Raw genomic sequence first — 26,396 nt, 5'->3', positions numbered from 1 at the left:
CGCATAGGGCCGGCACTCACGTGTCTCCGGTCGGCGTCGGTGCCGTGCTGGCCTTGGAAGCAGGCCATCAGGCGCTTGTGAGACTGGTGGCACATGCCCCGCACCGCGTCCAGGCGTCGCTCGATCTGGGGGAGACACGGGCGGCTGTCAGCAGGGCTTGGAGCGGACGGCAACCTCCCGACACGGCGCCGCCTCAGCAGGAGAGGCGTCCGCGGTGGGCAGGTCCGGCCATCCCGAGCGGGGCTCCTCCTCCCGACCCTCTGGGCCGGAACAGGGGCTGCGGGCACCACCCTGGGCCTTACGAGGCGTCCGGTGGCACCTCTTGCCTCTGTGCACTGGGCGCCGGAAGCACCCCAGCCCCCACCCCCCGAGTGGTGATGACCAAACTATCCCCAGACACTGTTAGAGCTCCCCTCAGGGCAAAGTCCCCTGGGGGAGAACCACCAATGTCCCTAACACTGAAGGTTTTAGGTTCCTTAAAGGCCAAATCCACCTGCAGGGAGAGGGAACAGTCTCAGCTAAAACCGGCCATCAGAAAAGGTGGTGGCAGCAAAGCCACACACCTCAGCACCAGCCCTGTGCCGGGTCCAACCTGCACCGAGGCGGAGGAACGGCCAGGCGCAGGGGAGGAGACGCCTGGGGGAGGGGAGGATGCAGGAGAGGGGAGACCAGGGCCGGAGAGGGGGGCAGGGGCGGGCGGCGTCCAGGGCACTTGAGAAACTGCGCGTCCCTTGCACGTGGCAACGGAGCCCTTCGCACACAGCACGTCACCCAGAAGAATCCAAGCAGCATTTTTAAAAAAGAGACAGACCGCCGCCCGGGAGCAGGTCTCGGCTCCCCGGGCACGTGCTGGTGCGGAGGGGCTGCAGGCTGTGCAGACGGGAGGCCAGCAGGGGCCACGCGGGCCCTGTTGCGAAGGGGCCGTGTGCTCCTCAAAGCACCTGGCGTGGGTGGGGACGGGGTGCGGCTGGGTGAAGTGGGTGCATGAGGGGCTCCGGGCCTCCCGGGGGAAGCCCCAAAGTTAGGGACGCCTTCCTCTGAGGGATGGAGTGGACAGGCCTGGCCCAGGTCCCCACAGGAGACGCCCTCCCTACGAAAGAGAAAGAGTCTGAGCTCAGAACTTGAGACCACCCTATGGCCTCACGGTGGATCTGGCAGATCTGGTCACTGTCACCGAGATCCGAAGTCCCTCAGGACCCCCTCGGCCCAGAGCTAAGGAACCAGATGGGAAGAGGGAGCAAGGAGTCACGACTCGGGGCTGGAGCCAGGGGCCGTGTGTCCCACGGGTGGCAGGGCTGGGCCCACCGTGGGCACCAACACAGCACCAAGGCAGAGCCCTCGGCCTGCCCAGGGCCCCTTCCCAGGCCGCAGTGCCAGCGACCGGGCCCCAGACGGCGGGACTGCGCCATCTGACCTCCGTCACGTGACACCGAGCCTCACGTGCCCCTCACCGCACGCGACTCTGCCCTCCCCCAGCACGCTAACGCGTTCCCCGGGGGCCCGGGTGAGTGAACGAGCAACACAGCGGACCGCGGCCCTTGCCCGCGGCCTTCTCCCTGCGGACTTCTCCCTGCGGGCCTCCAGCAGGGCGTTTGCAAAGGGCCGGATGTTGTTACCTGTAGCAGGTCTTCACTGAGGACTTCGGTTTTCTCCGCTCTGTGGGGAAAAGGTAAAGTTCACAGTTAGAAACCCAGAAACGAGAGGCAACACATGGTGGCTAACAGGTGTCACCCCGGAGATTAAGACAACGAGGCGGAGATGAAGGATGCCGGGGGGCCGCAGGTTTTACATCAGGGGCACGGTAAAACTAAAGAAAACGAACAGAAGTTTGCAGAGAACAGCAACTCAGAACGAGCAGAAACGCCCCAACCAGCGGCTCCCAAACTCGGGGAGACCGGCCTGGGGAGACCGACGCGGCAGCTCAGGAGTGGCCGGCACTGTGCTCGAGCCCGGGGCTCCACGGCCACCGCCGAGGAAGGACCCTCCGCAGACGCTTACACGTCAGCTCCTCGAATGACCACAGGCCTCACCGCCTTACGGCAGCTGGTCTGTCACAAAGGCAGATGCCCTGTGCGGTGACACGCGGTGACACGCGGTGACACGCGGCAGCACGCCCTCCCTCAGACTTCTCTCCTTTACCCCAACAAGTCACTTCGCAGCTCAGCACCGCCTGTGCTTCAGGACTGCCCCAGGCGCCACCCGCCTTGCAGAGACCGTGGCCGGCAGCAGGGTCCCCGGACCCCTGGCAGCCTCGCCCTCCTGGAGCGAAACGCGCGGCGGCCTGTGTGGCTCTCACCTGTCTGCTCTGGCCGGGACTCAAAGGCCTGAACAGGGCGCCGCACACCTGACGGCTCCCCCAGGGGCGGGTCACAGCGGGAAAGTGCCAACGCCTACAGAGACAGGTGAACCCTGAACTCCGCGGGCTCAGGGGCCGCACCTGACCTCTGCCCCCCAAACTGCCACGAGCCTGCTGCTGCCCGGGACTTGGCAGTGACACAGTCCATGCACACGTATTCCGTACGCGATGTGTCTCACGTACCGTATTCTAACGGCAAAGTCAGATAGAGAAAATGTGACTAAAAAAATCGTAAGGAGAAAACACGTCTGCAGCATTTACTGGAAAAACCCACGCAGACGCGGGCCCGAGCGGTTCGGCCGAGCTGCTCCCGGGCCGGCCGCATTCGCAGGCTCGCAAGGGGAGACTCAGAGCAGGTCTGTCCTTACGAAGCGAAGCCGTTTTAAAATGACCGCAGAGGAAGAGTGAGCGTGAGTGACAAGCCAGAGTGGGCCGGCCGCGAGCACGTAACCGCCCCTCAGGACGGCGGTCACAGCACGGTCCTGCAACCGTGCCCATCCGCAAACGACTGTCCGACACAGCGTGCCCATCGCGCAGCAACTCATCCTGGCGTCCTAGCCGACTGTGCTGCGGGATGGGACGCGGGATGTGACGGCCGGCACAGCCGCAGCCCCGTGAGAGGCACCGAGCCTGGGCAGCCACATGTTTGCACATGTGGTGTAAGGAAATGCACGGGAGGCAGCTAAACTCTGAAAGGCGCCAGCCCTGCTTGGGGACCGCCCACCGGGAGGGTGGGCACGTGCGGGGAGAAGCCACGTGACTGCGACCAGACAAGCCCTTCGCGGTGTGTGACTTTAAAGTGCACGTGCACACACTTTCAAATTCCAGAAAACGGGGAGCCGGCGCATTCCTACGCGCCACGCCCGGTGTTTTCACGGTGTGAGGCCCGCCCGGTGAACGCGGCCCCAGCTCCATGGGACTGGGCCCAAATGTCGGCCAACATAGAGAAGGCACCGGGCCGCAGGACCTCGGAGCAGGCACCAGGGTTCGGGGCGAATCCGTGTCCTCATCGTCCTTCCAGCAAAGCAACAACTAGACCCCTGCTTTGAATTCAGAGGCCGAAAACTGCATGGAACAGGCGTGAAAATGTGAGCACGCCACTTAGAAAGAAGCCCGCCCCACGCTTCCTGCCTCATGGACGCGTTGTCTGCCGCACTGACAAAACCCACTTTCCAAAGAGAGCCGATGCATCTCCTTTACCAGCTCTTAGGGTTTGCTGAAATTAGAAAGTTACCGATACTGACAGAGGGGCTGATCCGGCCGTGCTGAGTATAACTGACCAATAACGCTGGATGTACCTGAAGTGTAAACGGGATGCTCTGATTTACACCGCGACGCGACACCACGCTCAGGCGAGTGCGCTCTCCCTCACCACCCCGTCACCGACTCCGCGGCAGCTGCTCTAAGAACACTGACGACCTGGTCTCTGAGTGGCTTCTGGTGTTCGACGCGGCGTCACTGGCTACAGTCACCGTGCTGTCCGTCAGGCCCCCGAGCTCACGCGTCTTATCCTGAAGCTGGCACCCTCTGGCTGGCATCGCCCCGTCCCACCCACGCCCCAGCCCTGGCAACTATTCTATGAGTTCAACTCTTCTTTTAAAAAAGAAGATTCTACACGGAAGTGAAATCGGCTTTTGTCTCTGGCTCACTTCGGCGGGTGCGACGACCCCCGGGTTCACCGTGCTGCGAGCGGCAGACCTCGTGGCTGCGTGGCAGCCCAGGGCGTGCGCTAGGGCGTCTCTCTCTGTCCACGCACATGCTGGCAGACGCTCAGGCCGTTCCCCCGTCTGGCTGTGACGTGGGGTGCGGGAATCTCTTTGAGATACTGATTTCGCTGCCTTTGGATAAACACCCAGGGCCGAGATGGCCCTGTTGTTGGAGGAACCTCCATACCGTTTTCCATAGTGGCTGCACCGACTCACGACCCCAGCATGGGCGTCAAAGGGCTCCAGGCTCTCCACGCCCGCACCAACACGCACCTCGTCCTATGGTGACGGCCGCCCCAACGGCTGCAAGGCGACACCCCGTGTGGTCTCACGTGCCCATCAGCCACTGTGCGTCTTCCCTGGGGCACCCCACCCCACGCCCCCACAGCAAGGTGGCCGCCGCACGGAGCACACACGCGCGTGCACACACACGCACACACGGTGGTCCCATGAGGTGACGACGGAGCCGAAACGGTCCCTCCGCCTGGTGATGTCACAGCCGCCCCAACCGAATGGGGAGAAGGCTGTGAAACGCCGCGGGGCTGGCCGAGGTGGGGGCGGGGGAGGGACGGCCTCCCCGGGCGTGGACGAGGAAGTGACTGGCGAGTGCTTGGAACAGGGTCAGGGACGCACAGTGGAAGTGGCGGCAGGGACAGACAGGGAAAGCACAGGAGGAAAACAGAAGAGCCGCCCAGAGGGCCCACAGCGGGGGGCGGGCGGGTCTAAGCCGCGGACCCAGCACCGGAGGGTCTCCGGGGGCAGAGAAGAACGTGCGCAGGGCGCCATCTGCCTGCGGGGGAGGAAAGTGGCCAGCAGCACCCCGTGCGCGGACAGGGAGCGCGGCCGTTCATCATCACGATTCCTCCAGTCCGTGCGTGACGGATGCCCAGGAAAAGGTGCTTTTAAGCAACAAACTGGGACTCTGAAAGGTAACGTACACACAGGTCAGGAGCCACAGAGACCCCGGCTGGACCGCCAGCCCCGCCTGCCTCAACACGCGGTCCAAGTGACACGGCTCGGCCCGGTCTATGCTCAACGGTGTGCGAGCCCTTGTCCTTACCGGAGATGGCGATGACTCAGACCGCTGGCCCGGTGTCAGGCCCATCCATCGGCCCAAGACACCGGGTCGCACTGGGACGTGCCACCTTGAACAGTTCCTTCTAATCCGTTAATAAACGGGGGGCGGGGGGGCAACACCCTGAGCTCGTCAGGCACCTAAAGACCACGTGGAACAGCGAGCAAAGCGACCGAGCGCTACGACCAGCGCGCGCTGAGCCCGCTTTGAATCGGCGTCTCACGCCCAGGCCTGCGGCTTCTGCGTGTGGGTTTCCGCTTCGTCGCAGCCTCTGTGCCCGGCGCGCTCCGCTGGAAAACAGCCACCGGGACGCTTCCTGCCCGGGGACGGAGAACAATGCAGCGCAGGAAGCGCCCCGCTCGCCTCTCAGTCCGGCCTTTGTTTTTTCCTATGTGAGTCGCCGGGCGATCTCACTGGCCGTCCGATCACGGCTGATGCCAGCGGGGTTTTTAACGTATTTATCACTTTTCGGTAAAGCACGGATTTTCCCTCATGATCCCCACGGGATCCCCTTGGAGGGCCCTGGTCCCCGCGGCCAGCAGGCGTGATCAGCAGGCGAGGTCGAGGTCGGCGGGCGAGGTCGGCAGGCGTGATTGGCAGGCGAGGTTGGCAGGCGTGATTGGCAGGCGCACCTCCCCAGGCCCGGGGAGCAGACGCTCCCATCTCAAGCAGCCTGTCAGAAAGTGCTGAAGCCAGGAGAAGGCAGCGGGGCCCGGGCCGCACAGGGACCCCACGGCGGGGGTCACCTGGCAGGGGTCCCCACGGCGGGGAGCTCCACGGCGTGCTGCAGCCTGGAAGTCGTCCTCTCTCCCTGGACAGTCGGCCTTGGGTTCAGGCAGCAGCTGCCAAAGGGACCGGGGTGGCTGGCTCTGATGAACAGTCCGGATGGGGGGGCGCAGTCCAGCGCGGGTGACGCTGGTGACAGAGACAATCAGAAACGGCGTCTCTCCTCCAGCCACCCACGGCCCCCAGCACGCCGAAACAGTACGACGCCTGTTTTCTTCCTGATCCCTAGTTATAAACGGACTTCAGGACGAGACCTAAATAAATGCGACTGTCAACGTGAGGCGTCAGCACACTTTTCTGGAAAGACCAAACGATCAGCATTTCAGGCTCACAGGCCATGCAGCTGCTGTCCCGGCTACTCAGCTCTGCCATCGTGGCGCAAAGCAGCCAGATGACAAGTAAACGAGGGGACCTAGCTGTGTGCCAATGAACTTCATTTGCAGACACTGAAATCTGAATTCACACATTCCTCACGTCATGAAATCTTCTTCTTCTGACTTTTTTCCAATCACTCAAAAGTGCAAAAGCCACTCTAAGCCACGGCAGCCGGATCCGGGCCAGGCCAGTGTGCCGACCCCAGCCATGTGCAGGAGAAGCCTCGGCCCCTCCAATCACCGCCCGATTCCGCTCACCCCAAAGAGGGCTCCTGCACACGCCCAACCCGTGTCTCGGGGTGGTGGCTGGCCTGACGGGGTCCCGGCAGCAGCTCGCCCGCCTTCCTGCCACCTGGATGGCACACGTGGGCCCAAGAGCCAACACGAACACCGAACAAACACCAGTGGCCCGTGACCCTGAAGATCACAGCTGTGTGTCGGGTGACAAGCCCACCCAGATCTTAGTCCCGCTGGTGTTTTACTGACAGTCCCTTGGACAGACCAATTAAAATGAACAACAGAAACGGCGCATGGAAAGAACGCTTAATAAGCGGACTTTAAGCTCTGGTCACCTGCACGGACCTGAATGCATCTTGGATGAGCAAGACTAGCTGTGGCCGACCTGCTGTGACCTGCCAGCGCGGGCCCAGGGCGGCAGCAGCGCGTGGCCCCCGAGGGCGGGGACGGCACGGTGACATCGCGGAGGCCAGGCCCGCAGCTCAGCGCTGCGCTTCGCCCTGCTGGGGACCACCGTGCACCTGACGCTGCCGGCTCCCGCTACAGGGCTCACGAGGCCCGCCGGCCCTCTGGACGACACGGCCGCCTCCCCAGCACCCTCTCTGGACGACACAGCCGCCTCCCCAGCGAGCCAGCGGGTGCTGAGTGTGCTTTTTCCGGTTTTATCTCATTAGAGATATCGGTTTCTGGGAAGGAAGCTGAAATCTACACAATTGGATTTTTAAAATAAAGGCCCCTCTGACACTTTGTAAGTGAAACAATGTTACCCGGGCCACCAAGCAGTTTAGAAAGTCCTATGAGAGTTTACAGAACCCTAAAGGGATGGTGAGGGGACAGAAAAAACAGCCCGTGCACGACGCCGAGGAGAAAGGGTGTTTGCAGAGGGACAATGGCCCAGCAGACAGTGTCCTGGTAATAACCGGGGTGAAACACATCCAGTAGCGCTGTCCTCTGAGTCATTTCCCCAAATGATGGCGTTCTGCCCACACGTCGACGGCATCTCTAAGATGAGTAACAGTCACGTTTGACTTTCAACAATAGCAGAAACCTTATCGATCAATCCATGACGAAGATGAATTGTTACGTTTCAAAATAACTGGAACTGACTTTTATCGCTTTCCTACACATGTGAGCGTCCCCGCAGCTTTTTGTGTGGTCAGCTGGCTTCGTGCCCCGCTGGCACGCGGAACGGAATCTATTTGCTAGCCCTGCCGTGACCACGTGCTAAGCCTACAAGCCCCAGCGACTCCGGCTTGTGGCAGAGTCACAACTTCAAGGCCACCGCACACTGGGCGACTCCCCTCTGTGGACTCTAGGGGACTCCAGGCCCCTCACTCCCCGGCCTACTCTAGTCCCACGATGCAGCCGCTCGGACCTGGATGCAGCCGAGCTTCAGATTTCAAAATTTACTTAAGCAGGAAAAAAACGTGAGAAACATTTTACGAAGTGCCACAATGAGGACAGAGGACGTGGAGGGGCCGGTCCACCGTCCTGGCTCTGACCGTGTGCTGGCCACCGGCGGGGCTGGCCCGAGCCTGCGTGTTTCTTCCCAAGGCGGCACGTCTGACAGCACACCCCGGAGACGGCGGGGCGCACGAGCACCAAGTTCTCGGCCCGGCTTCCGAGGGCCCGTTGCGTCCACAGCTTATGTAAACACAGCCCTGGGCACAGCCCGCTGAACCCAGGGAACAGACAAAGAAAGAACAATGCTGGCAAGGGCAGCGGTCTTCAGCCACCGTGACAAGTGACGGCCCAGGGCGCTTTAAGATCGATACAGGTGACTCCAACTCATCATAAGGAATGGCCAGAAGCAGCAGAGCCGCCAAGACAGACAGAAGACTGGGGGCGGCTGAGGGTGAGCGGGCGACGGTCTTACCGGGGTGACGAAACTTCTGAAACAACTGTTGTGATGGCCACACAACTCGGCAAACGCAAGACCTGGAACCCTTAAAATGGGTGAGTTTCATGATGTACAAAGTGTATCTCAACAAAGTTGTGATCAAACAATACTACCTGGAGCGCTCGTCTCCCCCAAAAAACGACTGAGTGGGGACCCCTGGCGCGGGGCCCGGCTTGTGTTAAGCCCCGGGCTGTCCCAGGGTGCAACCCCAAGAGCCCCGGCCAGCGGCCAGCGGGCTAATGGCCAGCACAGGCCACAGACCTGGGGTGAGGACACCTGGCTGAAAAGGAAGGTTTGCCCACCAATGAGCTGGAGGACATGGAGGGCCACCGATGGTTAGCAGACCTAAAACTCAGATCTGAGCTCTAGGGGACAATTCCAGTCGCCGAGTGCAGGACACGGTTGGGAGGCCCCTGCTGCTACCCAGGGGACAGCCGAGAACACAGACGCACAACCCAGTCGCTCCTGTCGATGACATGTGCTGTTTAACAGAAACAGCGCGGCACAATCATTGGCTATGAACCGTCAACTTAAAAAACACTTTGAAAAGTTGGAAAAAGTTATAAAGAGCTCTCTCTGGTCAAAAGATGGATAAATCGTAAAAACTGGAATTCATAGGTCATGACCCATGACAGCGAATTTAAGTCTTTTAAGTAATACTTTGGTCTCAAAATAACCCCCTTGACCTTTGTGCACCTCACCTGACTTACATTTGCATCGACAACCTCACGCGACTTTTCAAAGACAGTAACAAAACAGCAAAAGAGAGGATATTCTGAAACCTTCAAAACTGTGCTTCGCAAACGCAGGATCGTCTCTCTCTACACGACGATAAGTACTACACAGCTTTAAAAAGCACCCGGCGCCGAGAAGCCGGCTAAGCGTGGATGCTCCTGATTTCTGCAGAAAACGCCCTTGGCAGATGCAGCCCAGCAGGCCCCACGGCTGGTGTGGAGCACAGAAGGAAGGGAAAAACGCTCACCTGGACAACCGGGGCGAGGCTGCTTCTGCGGGACGATGGAGGGGCTCCCGGTGGAACCCCCACAACCTTCCCTGCCCTTTTCTAAAGGTCAAAGGAATGAGCCAGGGTCCCGACACCACAGCTGGATGGATGAAAGGGCACCGCGGATGACTCAAAATGGACACCGACTCTTTAACGAGGCTTTCGCTCAAAAGGATTTTCAGAATGAGTGAGCGCGGCCACGCAGCCAGCGCCGAGTTCAACCACAGGCGGCTGCCGCGTGCAGTCAGCCACCAGCCTTGTCATTCAGTTCATCACTGGACAAACACTGGCCAGGCGCCCTCGCTTGAGCCAGCACGAGTAAGCCACACAGCCCAGCTCGCGGAGCTGCAGGACGGCCATGGAAGCCAGCCGCCACAGGCCAGGGTGACGGGGACACGGGCCAGGGCCACAGGGACACGGGCCAGGGAGACGGGGACACAGGCCAGGGTGACGGGGACACAGGCCAGGGCGTGGGGGCCCTCTGGAAGCTGAGGGCCAGCATCTGGCATTGCGAGCCGTGTGCCCGGCACTGTTCCGGGTGCTCTGCAGGAAAGCATCCCCCTCACATTCCCAACCACCTCCACGTCGCGGAGGACAGCCCAGGCTTGGAGGAGCTCGGCGGCCCGCAGGAGGTGGCAGAGCGGACAGGGGAACATCTGACGCCGACCCGGGACGCCAGAGAGGCTGTCTGAAACTGGTGACAGCGTGAGCGCTAACCGGTGAGCTGCGGCTAGAAGCATGGACGCTGGATGGCGGAGGGGACGTCAGGGCAGAGCGGACGGAGGGCAGAGCGAGCGCGCGGTCGGGCGCCGGGCTGTGCCTGGGGAGGACTGAGCCGGCCCCGCCTACGCCGGGCGCACGGGGCCTGCAGGAGGGCAAAGCAGGGGCAGAGGGCACGCGGGACGCCCGACACGGAGCAGGAGGGGTGGTCCCCCGTCACGGGGACAGGGGAGCCGAGCAAGGCCTTCCCAATGCCACCACACAAGTCCCACCGGTCTGAGGGTTTCCATCCCGCCCTCGAAGTCTGTGGCGAGCCCAAGGACTCGAGAGTCACAGCGAAGCTCGGACACATGTGGGGACAGACAAGGCTGACCGGCCGTCCCATGAGGGGCTGGGCGGGGAAGAGGCGCATCACCAGCTTCCCCGCACCGTTGGCGTTCAGTCGAAGCCACCTCGGGATGGCTCAGAGACAGAGAGCGCAGCTCGGGGTGTAGCCAGGACGCTGGGCGTGTCCCACGGGGACGATGACTAACACGCTGAAGAGCCCAGTGGACAGGACACACAAGCAGAGGAGAGACGTTGGCAGTTCTGGAAACTGAAACGAATCATCCGAACCAATATGCAGAGAGGGGAGAATGGGAGCGAAGTGCCCCAGACCCATGGGACACCATCGGTCTGTCGCTTGCCGTCAGGGACCAGAGGGGAGCGGGAACGTGAGCAGAAGAAATGTCCAAGACACAGTGGCCGAGGAGCTTCTGACAGTAACGCACGACACCCACCCAACGGATCCAGGCTCAGACACCTGCCAGCGGGACAGGCTCACACGAAGTCACAGAGCTGCTGAAAGCCGGGGGAACGCTCGAGAGCAGACGGGGTGAGGGCCGAGTCACGCCCAGGGCGCCGCCGGAGGAGAGGCGGCTGACTTGCTCTCGGGCACACTGCAGCCAGCTGAGGGACAAAATTCTGCATCGAATGAAACTATTCCTCAAAGAGGAAGGCAAAATAAAGACATTTTTGGAGGACAAAGCTGAAAGGGATTTCACCTCCTGAAGCTCTCGCAGCGATCGCGGTGGGAGGGGGCGGGGTGGGGAACCCTGGCGTGTGACACCCACGCTGAGCCAGGCTGGGGTGGGGACGGCTTTAGGGGAGGGTGGCGAGTCGCCGTATTTCCCATGCCAAGTCTGATTAGTCATGGCCGTCTGCATCGCTGGTCAGAGCAGGGCTGTGTGGCTGCACCCGACACCCCGCCCGGGAGGGCAGCAGACACACGGGCGGTGACGGTGACGGACGTGGCAGAGGGACGGGCCGGTCGTCCTCACCGTGGGCAGCTCTGCTCCAGGCTGACTGTCGTTCCCGATGTCACGCCTGAAGTTTCACCGTGCAGGCGGAGCAGGCACAGTGAAGCCCTGGAGACTCTATCTACTTCCCAGTGAAGTCACGTCCGCGACCCGGCCAACTGTCAGCTTTCAGACTTGAACGTCTGCGCCTCTGACGTCTCGGGAGGTGAAGGCAAAGTTTGGGTGGCGAGGCTGCTATGCAATTTAGAGTTAACTTTCTCGACGTTGGCACCACAAACTGACTCTTTGGTCACGCTGGTGGTGACCCAAAATGTCTGGAGATCCTGACAAATCGGGGCAAAGAGGAGCTGCCCCCACCCCGGTTAAGAACCATTCGGTCAACGAAAATCTTCAAGCTGCCAGGAAGGCAAAAAGGTGGGCGTCTTCCGTGTGACGAGCCACGTGACACGTTCGGTTGGGGACGGGACGACGGGCGGGAGGGAGGTCCTCTCGTCCCATAACGGCCTTCTGTTTCTTCCTGCTATTCCTGATGATGTAAATCTGGGGGCGTCCTCCACCCCGGAAAGTGGAAGGACGTGAACGCGGACTTGGCTTCCTTCCTGCAGACGGTCCTCTCTCGGTCCTCGCTGACTTTCTAACGTCCGAGAACTCTGTATCTTTTTCTCAGCACCCTGCTTTTTAATTTTGTTAAATGGATGTAGAACAGGTTTCTGCAGATTTTCCTCCCACGCTACTGCCCTGCCTCGCACGATACATGAACAGTCGTCCGTGGGGCTCCTGCTTAGCAAGACTGTCTCCGAATGGCTTTCGGCATCGTGTTTTTTAATATCCAGGAATTTAAAAAACGTCCCCTTCCTACCATTTCGGTGGGCTTTAACGGAGGAGACGACGCAAGCACGTGCCCGGCCCAGTGTCCCCACGGTGGCGGCAGCCGTGCCGTCTGCTGTGCCACAACGTGTGACAGCTGTGTTCCTAAGAACTTATCGAAAATGCCAAATTACGAAATCAACACAGTGGTGCGGGGGCTGGGAGGGGGGCATCGGACCAGGCCTGGGAGCTCCTGCGGCATTCCGGGAGACTCCGGTACCCGGCACGCCCGGATGGCGGGGGGCTGGCCTTTTCCTGTCCCACGTGCTCCCGTTAGCCACAGCAGCTCACACGTGTCTCTCCTCTGCCACCTACTTCCCTGAAGGCAGAACTGAAAAATGCCCATAGAAGCCTGAGCTCAGAAAGCGCCGCCCCCGCCTGCCACGCCCAGCGAGGGGCTCAGCCCTGCAGGGGGGCGAGGGCTGAGGGAGAGGCCAGCAGCCTGCTGGGGCTCCAAGCCTGGCCCCCACCTAAGGCTGTGTGGCTCTGAGCGGGCCACTTAACGTCTCTGTGCCTGTGTCCTCACCTGTGAAAACAGGTTTTATGGTTAAGAAATAACATGTATGTCATTCCTAGGAAGCTCAAAACAGGGCTTTTGTTGCTGTTATGACACAAGCAGGTAAGAGCACAGACTCTGGAGAGGGACGTGCGAGCTCTGTGACCTCCGGCCAGTCGCTGAACCTCTCTGTGCCTGTTTGTCACTGCGAACAGGGACATTTGGGTGGAGTCTGCTGGGTACATGGGCAGATGAGCCGGACCAGGAGCACGCACGAGCGTGCCCGGCACACTGCGAGCCTCCAGGAATGACAGTGGCGGGGGGGCCAGGACGATGTCGAGAGTGGGGGACCCACGTGGGGGGAGGCGGGGGAGGGGAGGGGTCAGAGGGCAGGGCACGGGCACAGGCACGTGAGCAGGCCCTAGCAATGTGGTGCGGATGGGGAGTGAGGTAGAGCCGAGGAGGGTCACCAACTCTGACCCGAGTGGCAGGACCATAAGGCTCTTCCCCTAGAGGGACGGACGGGAGACCCAAGGGCGCGGGCCAAGCTGAGGGCGAGGGGTCTGCGGCCGTGAGGTGGCTGTCCCAGGGAGCTCTGGCCTCACGGTAGGGGCACGCAGACGGGGGGTCAGAGTGTGCGTGACAAGCAGCGAACACGGCTGGGGGTTCACCCAGAACACAGATCCTGCAGAGAGGGGGCCTGAAGCCTTAGGACCACCCTGGACAAAGCCACAGCTCTTCTGGGGACAGAGAGGAGTCCCCAGGGACGGGGGGAGCCAGGCGTGTGCAGTCGTGAGGTGAGGACAGGTGACCGGTGAAAATGCAGCGGTGGCCGTGGGGACAGGAAAGCATGAGCAGAGCAGCCGCTGGACCAAGCCGCCGAGCTGCAGGGCGCTGGGGAGAGGGAGCAGCCGAGCCGCGGACAGGAGGAAGCCGGCCGGCCGCTGGGCGGGAATTGCCCGGCAGCCCAGCCGTGGCACCGAGCGACGGGAGCCGCGGTGACTGTGAACCTTGGCACGCTCGAGCGCAGGGACCAGGAACCCCTGGCCGGTGGCAGGTCACGCGAGGACAGTGGGTGTGTCTGGGGAGGGTGGGGGACGCCTGGGGAAAGTGGACTCTGGCAAAGATGGGGGGACACAGGAGACACCGGCCAAGGCCACAGGGACGCCCGCTGGGGCCCTGGCCTGCACCGGGCCGGTCTCGGTGTCCAGGCACAGCAGTGCAGGACCGCTCCGCAGTCGGGAGGCCGCTCTGCAGAGCTCGGGGAAGCGAAGGGCCAGCTGGACAGACTCGGAGCCTGCAGGCAGGGCGGGGAGGGGCTGTTTGGAAAGCGTCTGCACGGATAAGGGGTCGGGCAGCCAGAGACAGACAGGGCTGGGATGCTGGGAGTGGTCCTCAAAACACCCGGCCCTTCTGCAAACAGAGCCGGCACGCGCCGGCACCAGCCGGCACGCACCCTCCACCGCCCCCCGCCTGACGCAGCCGGCCCGCCTCCCCAAGACAGCAGGGAACCCTTATTCTGAACTCTGCCGATTTGGGAATTGAAAAGCAGTCTCGAGGCTTTGTGCTTCTACTGCGAGTTGCAATTTTGGAAAGTCTCCTACGTTTGCTAATCATCCGTCTCGTCTGTGAACGTTCTATGTGCTCATTAAACTCACTGATGAGCGCTTCCTACGGGAAGCACCGCTGGGGCTGCTCTCAGCTTCTTCCCGTCACGACACGACCGCCCGAGGTGCAGTGGTCACGTGGCTCCCGCGGTCCGTCGCTGGCTCCCATCGCTCTCCGTGCTTTTTGACAGAGCGTGACGTTCCTCCCACCCTTCTATTCCTTTTACCGTTTTATTTCTTACATGAAACTCGATCCGTTTGGGACTGACTTTGGCACGCGGTGGCGAGGTGCAGCCTGAGCCGACACTTGCCCAGCGCTGAGCCGCTGTCAGCTCGCTCTCTCCCGGCCCTCGCAGGCCTCGGCACGTGCCCGCCCCTCTGGCCCGCCAGGCTGTCCGCAGCCGTGCCAGCAGCCCTGTTCTGGGTGTGGGGACACGGCGGGGATGCTGGCCGACGGCAGCCGGCTCCGGCTCCGCAGACTGACCTGCTCGCCCCGCCCAGCCGCCCAGAGGCAGTTCCAGGTTTTTAAGTCCACACCTGAGTTTTAAAAACACAACCGAGTCACGCACCGCCAGAGAAACGATCCAGGGAACACGCGTGACACGTGACCGCCAGGCCTCATCGCGGAGCGAAGCGATGTCCGCTTTCGGGGGAGGCGTCGCGCAGCCCGCGAGCGAGCGAGCGTGAGAGACGAGCGGGACAGGGCACGGGGCAGGCACGGGGGCCACGGCGAGGCTCCTCCCGCTCACGCGGCTCTCGCCGAGCTGCCGGCCGTCTGGGTTCTCTTTAGCCCTGGATCTTGTGCATGGCCCTGAGGGCGTCCGGGGAGCCCTTGACACCACGTGCCAACCCGTGGGGACAGCCGCGGTGGCTGTTCTCTTCCTGGAGGCTCGAGGACTCGGCCCGCCACTGCCCCCCGCCCCCTCCAGCTCCTTCCGCGCCCCACGGAGGAGCGCGACTCCTGCGGTCGGCCCCCTGCCCTTGAGCGCACACCTGGTCTTATGACTAAGACGCAGAATAAAGCCTCGCACGGCAGACACGCCGAGGTGCGCGCCTCAGGAAAGCCAGGAGGGATGTGGCACCTGGCGGGGTGCGTGTCCCTTACTGTGCTTCCGGAGGGCCCGACAGGGGTGCGATCGCACACCCTTCGTACGAGCACGAGGTTGCCATCAACAGTGGCAGCTGCACGTGACGCCGGGGAGTCTAAGGAAGGGACGAGAAAGAAATCCCAGACACAAATGACACGGACGAAGAAACAGAAGCACGCCACGGACAGGCTCACACCCGCGGAAGAGTCCAAGAAGGCGCAAAGTTACTGACTGTCGCTCAATAAGCTGTAAAGTAACGAGCGTGTACACCGACATCAACATCACCCATGGTTACCAAGGAAACCCATCGGGATGATGGCAGGATGCTCAGGACGCCCGGGAACGCTCCGTGTCCGCACGGCCTAGCTCAGGCCACACACAGACGGCCATGCCCGGGCTCCATGTGGCGCCCTCAGAACTGGCCCACGGCAGGCGCCAACGACCGTCTGAATGAATGCGCCAAATACCCAGGTGAATTTCTCTAGGAACTGGAAAACAAGCGATACCAAATTTTATGTTTATATAAAAACAGAAGAGAATAACTGAAACAGAGAAGCTGAAGGAAACTGGCTGAGCAGATGTGAAACACGCGGCAGATCAGCAATCCTTAAAACAGTGTGGCACGCGCACCCGGACCGACGCGCCGCAGGGAGACGGAGCCCCGCAGGAAAGGGAGACACGGGACTTACGTTTTAGGAAGGGAGAAGCGTCATAGAACCACGGAGAGGGAGGCGTCACTGTCGCCTGCTTAGTAAGTAACACCCGACCACGACTCTCTCAGCTCCTCTCTGCTTCGCCCCCAACGCTGTGTACGACCTATGACTTAGGCTCCTTGGGGGGGCGTAAATCTGGCTGAGCCTCCTGGGGGAACACTGGGAATTAGCAGAGAAGCTCATGAAACGTCGAAGGAGAGATCGAGTTGACTGGACCAGAAGGGATCTCTGATAAGGCGGCACCGAAAAGCACTGCGGGAAACCAGAGACCCATGCCAGGACCCACTAACCGAGGGGAAGTCGCCGGTGCAAGTAATCACTAAGCTGTAACCAACGTGGAAGGTCGAGACTCGGGAAACGCGCCTTGCACCCTGGAGGGCGAGGCGAGCTGACCATCGCCCTCCCGAGGCGTTCGTGGAAACCACAGGTCGGGCTCTCAACAGACCTCCGCAGCGAGCCCGCCCGGGCCGAGTGCGCTGTCCTCCACCCCTGCATTCCTCAAGTCGTGCACCCGGAACAAGAGTGCCACCCAGTTCCCTTCACGTGCACGAATCAATCAAGATGTGGCGTGAGTATTTCATCAGGGACGCCGAACGTCTGCTAGAAGACGTACCGCTGGCTACATTCGAATTATCTGTCTGTCTCCCACTCAGGTCCCTAGAGATGGTTATGTCTTTAACCCCGGCCCCTACCTTGACAGGTCCTCAATAAATACTTGTTGAACTGAACTGGTAATCAAACGATGAAACTGACAACTGGACATTAACTCAATTACGTAAACAAATGACGCTCACAGAAAACTCACGGAAGGAAACACAATAAAGGCGCCCTTCACTCCAGCCTCGTGGAGGAAAATAAAACAGGCAGCAAATTTTTGAAAAGGCAATAACCGAATGCGCCTAAGGCGCTGCTGAGCGTGACAGCCACCGCGAGGTGCACGGCTACACGGGTGGCCAGCCACACCCTTCCTGTGCCGTGACCTCCAGGACAGCACTGTCCTGTGGGAAGGCGACTGGGCCGTGCCGTGACTACACCCACGTTAACTGCCCACAAACGTCACGATCCTCAACCCCAGGGAATTAATGAGGAAAAACATCATTTAGAGGGGAACGCTGCACGCCTTGAGATGGTGACCGGCCCCGCTGAAAGCAAGGGGAAGCCTCCGTGTCCCTCTAAGGGATACAAAGCAGCTCACGCCGGCGAAGCCGGTGGGAAGACAACTGAGTCCAAGTGGAGAAAACCGAGAGCTCGAACTGAAGCAACAGGAACAATGGCAGAGACTGAGTCGAGAGCTTCGAAGGAGGCAGGACTGCCACGTCTCAGTGAGAGTCTGGGGAGAAAGAACATGCAGGGGGCAGGGGGCCAGACGGGGGACCGGGGAAGCGTGGTGGCATCCAGGTGACGGCACGTCTGTGAAGGGCCAGCCAGTAAGAGCATGGGCTCTGTGGGCCCACAGTGACTTTTACAGCAGCCGGACCGCGGCTGCCATGCGGCTGCCATGTGCCAGCAGCCCCTCCCCACAGAACGGCGGAGGACGGGGTCTGGCCGGGGGGCCACGGGCCAATTTGGGGACGTATTTCAGCAGGACATTTAAGTGGTGACATTTAAGACAAAGACCAACCTCGGGAAGCCAGGGCTGGAGACATAAAAGGGAGCCACCAGCCAGGAGGGGTTTGGGGGGGCGCTGAGACCACCCGGGGGACAGGTCTGAGGACGGGGGACATGAAGGACACGCCCATCCACACGAGGGCAAACGCACAGAGCCACTTCAGGTCGCTACGGCCCTGAAAAGGCTGACACATCATGAGCTAAGCCGCCTGAACTAAACTGTCAAAGAGCAGGCTCTTGTTTTAACTTGGGGCTTCTGTTCCCTTTTCCGGGATAAATAACCTTAAAGTTTTGAGCTCATAGCTGAAAGAGAAAACCTCCCGCTAGTTTTAGAAAACCAGGAAAATAGGCTAGAAAATAAGGCAATTCCAAAATAAAGTGCCTATCAACTTCAACTTTTCTATTTTTATTACAAAAAATTCACTCAAAAATTATATAGCATATACGTAAAGTATGATGAACGATAACAAAACCAACGTCCCCACCCCATCTCAAGAAGTTCATTACCAAACACTGTTGTCCAGCGTTTCATACCATAAGGATTAGTCTCTAAACCAGAGGTCAAAGCGGGCAGCCCAAGGCCACACAGAGCTTGCAGATTTGTTTTCTTTGGCTTACACAGTGGTGGATTTTTTTTTTTCTTTTTACTTGACAACATTTAAAAATACCAGGAAACTTCGTGTGGAAATTAGCGTCCTGGAGTGTCATTAAAAATGGGAAGGTGTGGCTACAGTGTACCCACATTCGCCATGGCAACAAGTGGCCGGAGCTGAGAGCAGGCTCCCTTTTTAAGGGACGTGGGCTCACGGGCTAGCATGGCCCTGGCCACTGCCTGCGGTCCTCCCACGCCCCCCATTCACACCTGATCGGTCACGGCAGTGGGTGGCCCCCGCTCACAGGACTAATTGCGGCTTCCAGCTTTAGAGTATGGGAAACATTATTTAAAGTGAAAAAATTCACAATAGGTACCTTACTAAAGTAAGACAGGTCCATAACCCCTTATCCACCCTTTCAAAATTTAAAAAGTTTTTTTTATAACTTATTTGGCCACAAAACTTGACCTGAAATAACATGAGGCCATTTATAATCTTTGTGAATTCCATTTAGTGCAAAATACAGTCATATTTGACTAGAGAAACATTAACAAGTCTGCTTAAGTCTTGCCCTAGACCCTCGCGAGACACGCAGTAACAGCACGTGCCCACTGCTCTAAAATCTGAACATCTCTGAACTCTGGAACTCATGTGGCCCCGATGGTCTTGGCTAAAGGCCTGTGGGCCAGATGCCCTTTTACTACCTACGTGTAAGCAACACGCACGGACATGCGCGCACGCGCACACACACGCACACACAGCAGTTAGGAGTTTCGGGTGGATTTATACTTGGTTGAGTGCCGTGCCATCTACCTACATTTGAGAAACAGAAGCAGAAAGGTGTCTGCAACGCCTTCACTTGGACAAGACCGTGGGGTGCACGCCGATCCCAGAACCTGCGCCTGACACCTTAAATCTTGGGGCGTCTGCCGCATGCCCACGGGCACTGCAGCCACCAAAGCAATTTCGAGTGCAGCGGCAGCGGCTGCACCCTCAAAGGGCACGCTCTGTGGCCGCCTCCGCCCAGAGTTTGTTCCCAGTGAACGGGCAGTCGCTCAGCTATCAGCAACCCGACTTTCTAGGACTGATGACAGGGAGAAGGGTGACCGGGCCCTGGGGGTCGGATCCGGGAGGAGCTGCCGAGACACCAACGGCTTCCGTTGCACTCTGCAGGGGCTGGTGGGATACACCAGGGTCAATGCTGGCCAGCAACCCCGCTTCTGAGAAATGCTGTACGGAGCCCCCCAGAAAAGGTAGAAGTCCGTGTGAGCAGAACAGAACAGCGGTGGGTGCGGTGTGGGACGCGGGCTGCAGGAGTCGCTGTCCCGGGAGAGGCACTTGCACTTGGCTGGCCGCCGAGAATTCCCGCCCCTCTGTGGACCAGGCTAGCTCAGGGGGTACCGAGTCCCCCGCCCCGAGGAGGAGGAGGTCCCCTGATCTGTGATGGGTTGGTGGGGCCCCAGCCAGGCGGGCCAGCTGCCACTCACTGCTGGGCAGCGCCAGACGGCCAAGTCTGCCAAGACGTTAGGAGATGCTGGAAATCCGGGTTTTCGTGTGAAAACTCTAAACTTTTAAATGCAGGCCAGTGATCGTAGAGAATACACACGCACGTAGCGAACGGGCCAGGGAACAGGCACACGTGTGCACCCCGCAGGCCGGCAGCGTGGCCCTTTGGTCTTGGTGACCTACTGCCCCGGGACCTGGAGGGGACCTGGAGGGGCTGGCCACGGCTCTCGGCCTCGGCACCGCGGACCCCTGGGGCCAGCGCTCTCTGCTGGGGGCCGTCCTGTGCACTCAGGGTGTTCAGTGGCGTCCTGGCCTCTGACCTCTGTAGGACAGTAGCAACAACCAAGTCACGACAACCAAAACTGCCTGCAGCCATCGTCAGTGTCAGCCGGGGCAACGCCAACCCGGTATGAGCCGCTGGACTGAACCAACGTCCAGCATTTCGCCCCCCGCGTCGTCCGGAGGCGCCACTCGTAACTCAAACACGGTCTCACGGAGCAGCTGACCCCGTGCAGTGCGGCCCTGCGGCCTCTTTAGGATGGGGAGCCACAGCTGTCATCGGCTTCCTCGTCGTTAAAGCGGGAATAGCAACATCACCTCCTAGAGCCGCCAGGAACACGGGGAAGCAGTTTACGTGAAGCCCTTGGCCCGGCAGCTCCTAAGCACTGGTCCTTCGGGGGACAGGCAGCCGGGAGCCCGGCCCACATGTGGCCTCAGCCAGCTCTGAGCCGTGGGAACCTAGCGAGCTGGTCCTCCTCCTTTACAAGACAGAAAGGCCACCAGGAACCGGGGACCAAGCCGGGCACTCGGCGCTCAGTGAACTGACCGCTGCAGAAATGCTGGTGGCTGTGACTGTGGCTCTGACAGACGTCCGTGAGGACAAAGAGCTTGCAGAGTAGGGACCACCATCACAGCAGGGTCAGCCAGGAACAGGAAGACGCAGTGACAGCAGGGGTCGCAGCCGCCAGGGCCTCAGGACAGCGATGGCAGCTGGCGACTCGCTGGCCAAATCCCGCCACCGACGTCGCTCAGCCCACAGTGTCCCAGTGGCCATGTGATCTGTACCAGACGCCCCTCATTTTCATCACAGTCCAGACTCCAGGCTTAATTCCCACGGGCCCCCACCTGGCCCACGGCCCCTGCTGACTCCACTAGCCTGGCCCCGTTAGGCATCTGAGTCTGTGACTCCAGCTCATCTAAGGGCGACTCGCCCGGGAAGGCCTCTCCAGCCTCCAGGGAGCGCTGCACCCCAGCGGGAACCAACGGCTGAGGACGCTGGCTTCCAGAGGCCCCCTGGGTGACAGCCCTCCTCGGTGGTCCCTCAGATGCCCTCCTCACAACACTCCTACCTCACGACCTGACAGACCGTGTCAGGCTTCTCATCCTGTGCACGCCCTCCCCCACCCCGACTCAGGCATCGACCCCCCAAACCACTGTGTCCGCTGGATTCTCTTCCCCAAGCGTTTTCAAGAAACGAAACGCCTTCCTCAGCGGGACTAAGAAAGACAGGACAGGACGGCTCCTGCTGGCTGACCAGCACCCCTACCCCGCCTGCAGGTGGCAGCACCCTGCTGTCCCTGGGAAGCCAGCTGCCACCTAATCCACGTGCTGGGGGGCGGGGGGGGGGACGCCACTCCCATCTCCAGGCCAAGGCGTGTGGCCCCATCAGACACTTCCCGAGTCAGTCCTGGGGCTCTGGCCACAGTGGCTGGGAGAAGTTCTCTCGGTCCCTCTAGGACGTGAACTGAGGACGAAGCGAGGCGAGGGGTCTCCCCGTGGACACAGGGTGGGTCCCCGGGGCCAGCCCGGTCTGCGGCCATTCTGTGTGCACACACTTCGGGCACATGTGAGCTAGTTCTCATCTTCGCTTAAGGCGGATGGTATTGGGTTTGCTTCCAGCCGAGAGAGACGTACTCCGTACCGGGAAATCTGAAAGCGGCCATGATGGGGAGAAAACCTCTCCTCCGATTTCCTCCTGTTTGTCGTCACCTCCCTCCACCCATAAGAGCCGAGTTTTGCTCTGTGCATAGCTGTCCCTCCGGGAGCGCTCATCTCGGGGTACACGACCGTTCTGTGCTCGCCGATCTCTCCCGCAGGGCTACGGGGCAGAGCCGTGTGACACTCACTTCCGGTCCTTTCATGCCTCACTCGGTGGCACCCAGTTTCCACTCACCAACTGCCTGCTGAATGGAAGCATCCACAGAGGGCAGGCAGACCAAAGGCACCCTCCCGACCCTCTCCTTAGGGACACCCCGAGCATGAGACCGCCCCGGAAGCCTTGCCCCCGTGATACACAAAGCATCTCACCCGCCCACCGTACACAAGCGGCATCATGAGAACTCTCCCCTTCCGGCCATTACTAACTCTCCCACGTGTCCACCCCACGGAGCCTCTCTGCCAGGTTACTCACAGGTCCTCACTCAGGCAAACGAACGCCCCACTGCCAGACACCGCCACGGGCTGACAACACCCCCAATGGGCCCGTCAGTCATACCCACGACTGCACCCACCACGGCCGCCGGGGGGGCGGGGCCTTCTCCTTCTGACCTTGGTCTTGACCCAAACACACCGGAATCCTGACTCTGCTGCCCGCCCACTGTCTGCCTCCACACAGCATTCTGGGCTCTCTCCAGCCTTCATTTTCCCTTTACGCTTAAGTGGAAGAAAATACAAATCTATCCAGGAAACCAACAGCAGTAAAGCGATAGCTTTGACTCTGGGTGCATAACCGCCACACCCTTAATAGCTCTGTAATAGCCGCAGCTTCCACTGGCAGCTCGCAATAAAGATTTTCAAACAGTCAAAGGTCAGGCCCAGAATTACAGTCCTAGGATGAATCACCACCGACTCCAACCCGTTTTCGTTTTCCCATACTTGGGCACACACCACCGGGGCGATCTGGTGACAACTGGGTTGACACGCTTTGGGGAGCATCCGCCACGTGAGAGGAAGCACGGCAGATGCTGGGCTCAGAGGAGAAAGACGCGGCCTCTCCAGGCGCTGGGTCGAATGGAGGAGACGGGGGCGATGACACTACAGCGAGTCAGGTGCCACGCGGAAGCACCCAGGTGGGACCGCCAGTCTACGCGGGAGCGTCGCCGGAGGCCTCTCAGCAGCACGGACCGTCACAGGGAGACCGCGAGAACGCACAGGAGGTGGCTCCAGGCAGCCCCTGCGGCGACAGGCTGCCCCGAGTTCCAGGCAGAGGTTCACTGGGGAGAAAGCCCGGCCTCTGGAAACTGAAAGTGTGGCTGGAATTTAAAAGTGTGGACAGAGAAGCTGCGACAGAGGAAGCCAGGGCCGCAGAGGCCTGGCGTGGCTTTGCAGCTTTGAAAACCGCAGAACTTCACTAGGGGCGAACGTCCTCACCTGACACAATGTCCTAACGGGCCAAAGTGACAACCTGATAAATGTGTCTTGACATACACTGAATATTGATCCCGTGTTACTGGGAGCCATGGAGGGCTGAAAAGTCACCAGGAATTACATATAACCTGTCAGCAGATTCTCGGTTGAAACACCAGCCCTCGTCACCACTCTGCTTACCTTCCGCTCAGGGTCCTACCATTTTCCTAGAAACAGGAAAGTTTGCTCGTCTAGGCTTTAGGGGACAGGGGCGAAGTCTGGAAAGAGGAAAAATGCCCACTGAGCTAACAGGGCGGGGTACCAAAGAATTAAACAACTAAACTAAGCAAAAAGTTGAGGGAAACGAAACAGTGAAAAGCAAATTTAGAAAACTCAAGAGGAAGTAAAAGTATTTTCACACACGCAAAACCAAGAAGTTCCCCCCCACCGCGTGCTCTGGCCAAGCTGAATTCCCCCTTTCACTTAACTGTCACAAAAGGAAGAGAAAGTTGTAAAAAAGTCACGCTCTTCTACCTCGGCACAGAATAAACCCTAAATTGGGACGGTACAGTGAACGTCCAGGAAGCTCACAGATAATACGGAGCATGACAACCACCAAGAAAAGGTCCCCAAACCAGAAGCCACGCCTGTCCCAGCACAATCAGCACCGCAGGTCTATTCTGTCATTTTAGAACTGAGTATGATAACGATGCACGGCGTGGGTGCGTGCTAGGGTCACGGGGGGGGGGGGACCGCTTCGTAAAGCTCATCAACGCCTAATGGCTGAGCTGCACACCTGAAGCCGACCCAACACTGAATGTCGACTGCCACTGAGAAATAAAAACGAAAAACGTAAACGCAGAAATGCCAGCAACGTCGACTTCATGCCAAAAAGATGACGTTTGACAATAATCACCGCCACCAGCCCTTGTGCGGCGTTGAGGCAGGGAGGACAGGCGGGGAGACGCGTCGCTCCCACGCGACGGGAGAGGTCTCGGGAAACGCCTCGCCGTTCTCGGTGGGGCGAGGCGTCGGTCCCCCTACTGTCCTCCCGGCGCGCGGCGGGGACGCGGGGACGCGGGGACGCCGCGCTCCGGGCACGGCCGCGCCCCGGGTCCCGCAGGCGCGCGCGGCTCGCCGGGCGGCGGGGCCGGGGGCCGGGGGCCGGGGGCGGCGGCGGGCCTCGCGCGGAGCGGGGGTGGCGCGGCGCCGCCCGCGGGGACCCGCCCGCCCGCACTCGCCTGCCCACGGTCTGGTTGGCCAGCTGCTTCATGCGGTTGAACTGCTTCTTCATGGCGGCGGCGGGCGCGGGGCGCGGGGCACGGGCGCGGGGCGCGGGCGCGGACGGCCTGCGGCTCCCCCTCGCCTCCGCGGGCGGCGGCTGCGGCCCGGGCCCGCCCCTGCGCGTCACTTCCAGCGGCGCCGCCCGGCCGCGACGCACGCCGGCGACACCGCGCCCTGCCCCGCCCCGGCCCCCCGGGCGCGCAGGCGCCGACCGCGCTCCGGGGGCGCCCGCGACCGTTCTTGGGGTGCCTGCGTGTCACCTCTGTCTCTAACAAAAAAGAGGGTGGCGTGGAAGTCCCCAACCGTGCGGCCACAGAGCCACGCGCGGGGGACGCCGTTCCGAGGGGGCGCCCGGGGCGCAGGGACGGGCACCGAGGCTCCCGGGACAGCGGAGCGGCGTCCCCGGGCGCCCCGCCCCCACGCGGGCGTTGCCTGGCAACGCGTCCCCACGCTCGGCGGCCCAGCCCCGCGCGCGCGGCACTTCCGGGACCCTGGGCGACACGGTCCAATGGCCCTGCGCGCTCCCGTCGGAGCGGGCCAGCTCAGCCCCGTGACCCGCAGCGACGTCCTCCTGGTTGGGCGGCCTTGGTGCGGGCTTAGCCATTCCCTGGGGCACGCGGGCGGCAGCGTGGCTTCCTTCACGGGCCCCAGCTCTAAGATGTGCTGATGAAGGGACCCGAAAACAGGCAAGAGTCACCTGCCTCCGAGGGAAGGGAGGTCGAAGCCACTCAGGCGACCTTAAGGTCAGAGAACGAGAGACTTGAAACCCTTTGCAGCGATCTAGAACGGAAGGACCAAACTTCGGAGCTTCGGATAAGGCCGCAAACTGCTGGTCAGCGACGTAGAAATCAAGCTTCTTAACGGAAGACATTGCGCTAAAACGCCAGTTGCTGGAGCTAAAACGCCAGCTGCTAGATCCTGCAGCTGGCGTCGCGCCGTCGACGCCCGCATCGCCTTTACTGGGTCATGACGTCAGCCGCCATGCTTCAGCTTACAGCGGAGATGACATGACCTTGCTGACCCGATTTCATCACGACAAGAAATAAACAGATTGTCCAATGAAGTTCCAAGGCTTGAGGCCGAAGTCAGCCGTTGGGGGCATTTTGCTCAGACTTCCACAGAGCCAGGAGCAAACAGCTCTGATCTCAGCGAATTCTACAAACTGCAGGACACCATCGAAGAACTGAGACAGACCCGAAGTAAGGAAGTTGATGACCATCAACTTGATATAGCAGTATTGCAAAATGTTCATCAACAGAAACGGGCAGAAATAAGTCGTAGGCATCAAGAAAAAATAAACGACAATAAAGAAAGGATGGTAGAACTGGAAAACTGTGACAGCTGGGGGGCTGGGGAGTCGGAGTAACAGGTGACTCTAAAATTCACGGTATGCAAAAAAATGATTCAAGTTCTACAGACCGAACAAGAATAGTCTACAAAGGAGATCAAAGAACTTGAGGATGGACTAAAATACATAAATAAAAAATTATCTTCTGCAGAAAATGAGAGAGATGTTGTAAGGAGAGAATAAGACCAGATAGATGAAGAAAAGAAAAAAAAAAAAGGACTGACGAATGTGAATGGAAGCCTATGTCACAAAGCAAAGTGACAGCGTCACAGAAAAGGAACGAGTTCTTCTAGTGGCGGAAGTGGACCACCCACAACAAGCACCACCTGACACTGAACATGAAATCTGGGACTGACAGTGGCCTCGACCAGGATGACAGTCTCATCGATGGCAACCTGAAACTTAAAGAATGAGTTCAAGTTTTAGAAAAAGAAAATTCATTATGAGGTCAAGGAATAGAAGAACTTTGACTATCACTTTTCAGGT

General features: G+C 60.2%; 1 protein-coding gene across 1 annotated transcript in view; it reads right to left on the bottom strand.

Moving 5' to 3' along the window:
* ARHGAP17 (Rho GTPase activating protein 17) overlaps nt 1-24,650 on the bottom strand; it is a 54,910-nt gene extending 30,260 nt beyond the window's left edge. Inside the window, exons 1-3 of the mRNA XM_039840168.1 lie at nt 24,520-24,650; nt 1,617-1,656; nt 21-125 (exon numbers count right to left, since the gene is read on the bottom strand). Coding sequence (XP_039696102.1) covers nt 21-125; nt 1,617-1,656; nt 24,520-24,572 — 198 coding nt within the window. The 5' untranslated portion in view covers nt 24,573-24,650. The remainder of the gene's footprint in view (nt 1-20; nt 126-1,616; nt 1,657-24,519) is intronic.
* Between the last annotated feature and the right edge of the window lie 1,746 nt (nt 24,651-26,396).

The sequence above is a fragment of the Pteropus medius genome, unplaced genomic scaffold (assembly GCF_902729225.1).
Source record: "Pteropus medius unplaced genomic scaffold, Ma_sr-lr_union100, whole genome shotgun sequence".
NCBI classification, from domain to species: Eukaryota; Metazoa; Chordata; class Mammalia; order Chiroptera; family Pteropodidae; genus Pteropus; species Pteropus medius.
This window is presented reverse-complemented; position numbering and strand designations above follow the sequence as displayed.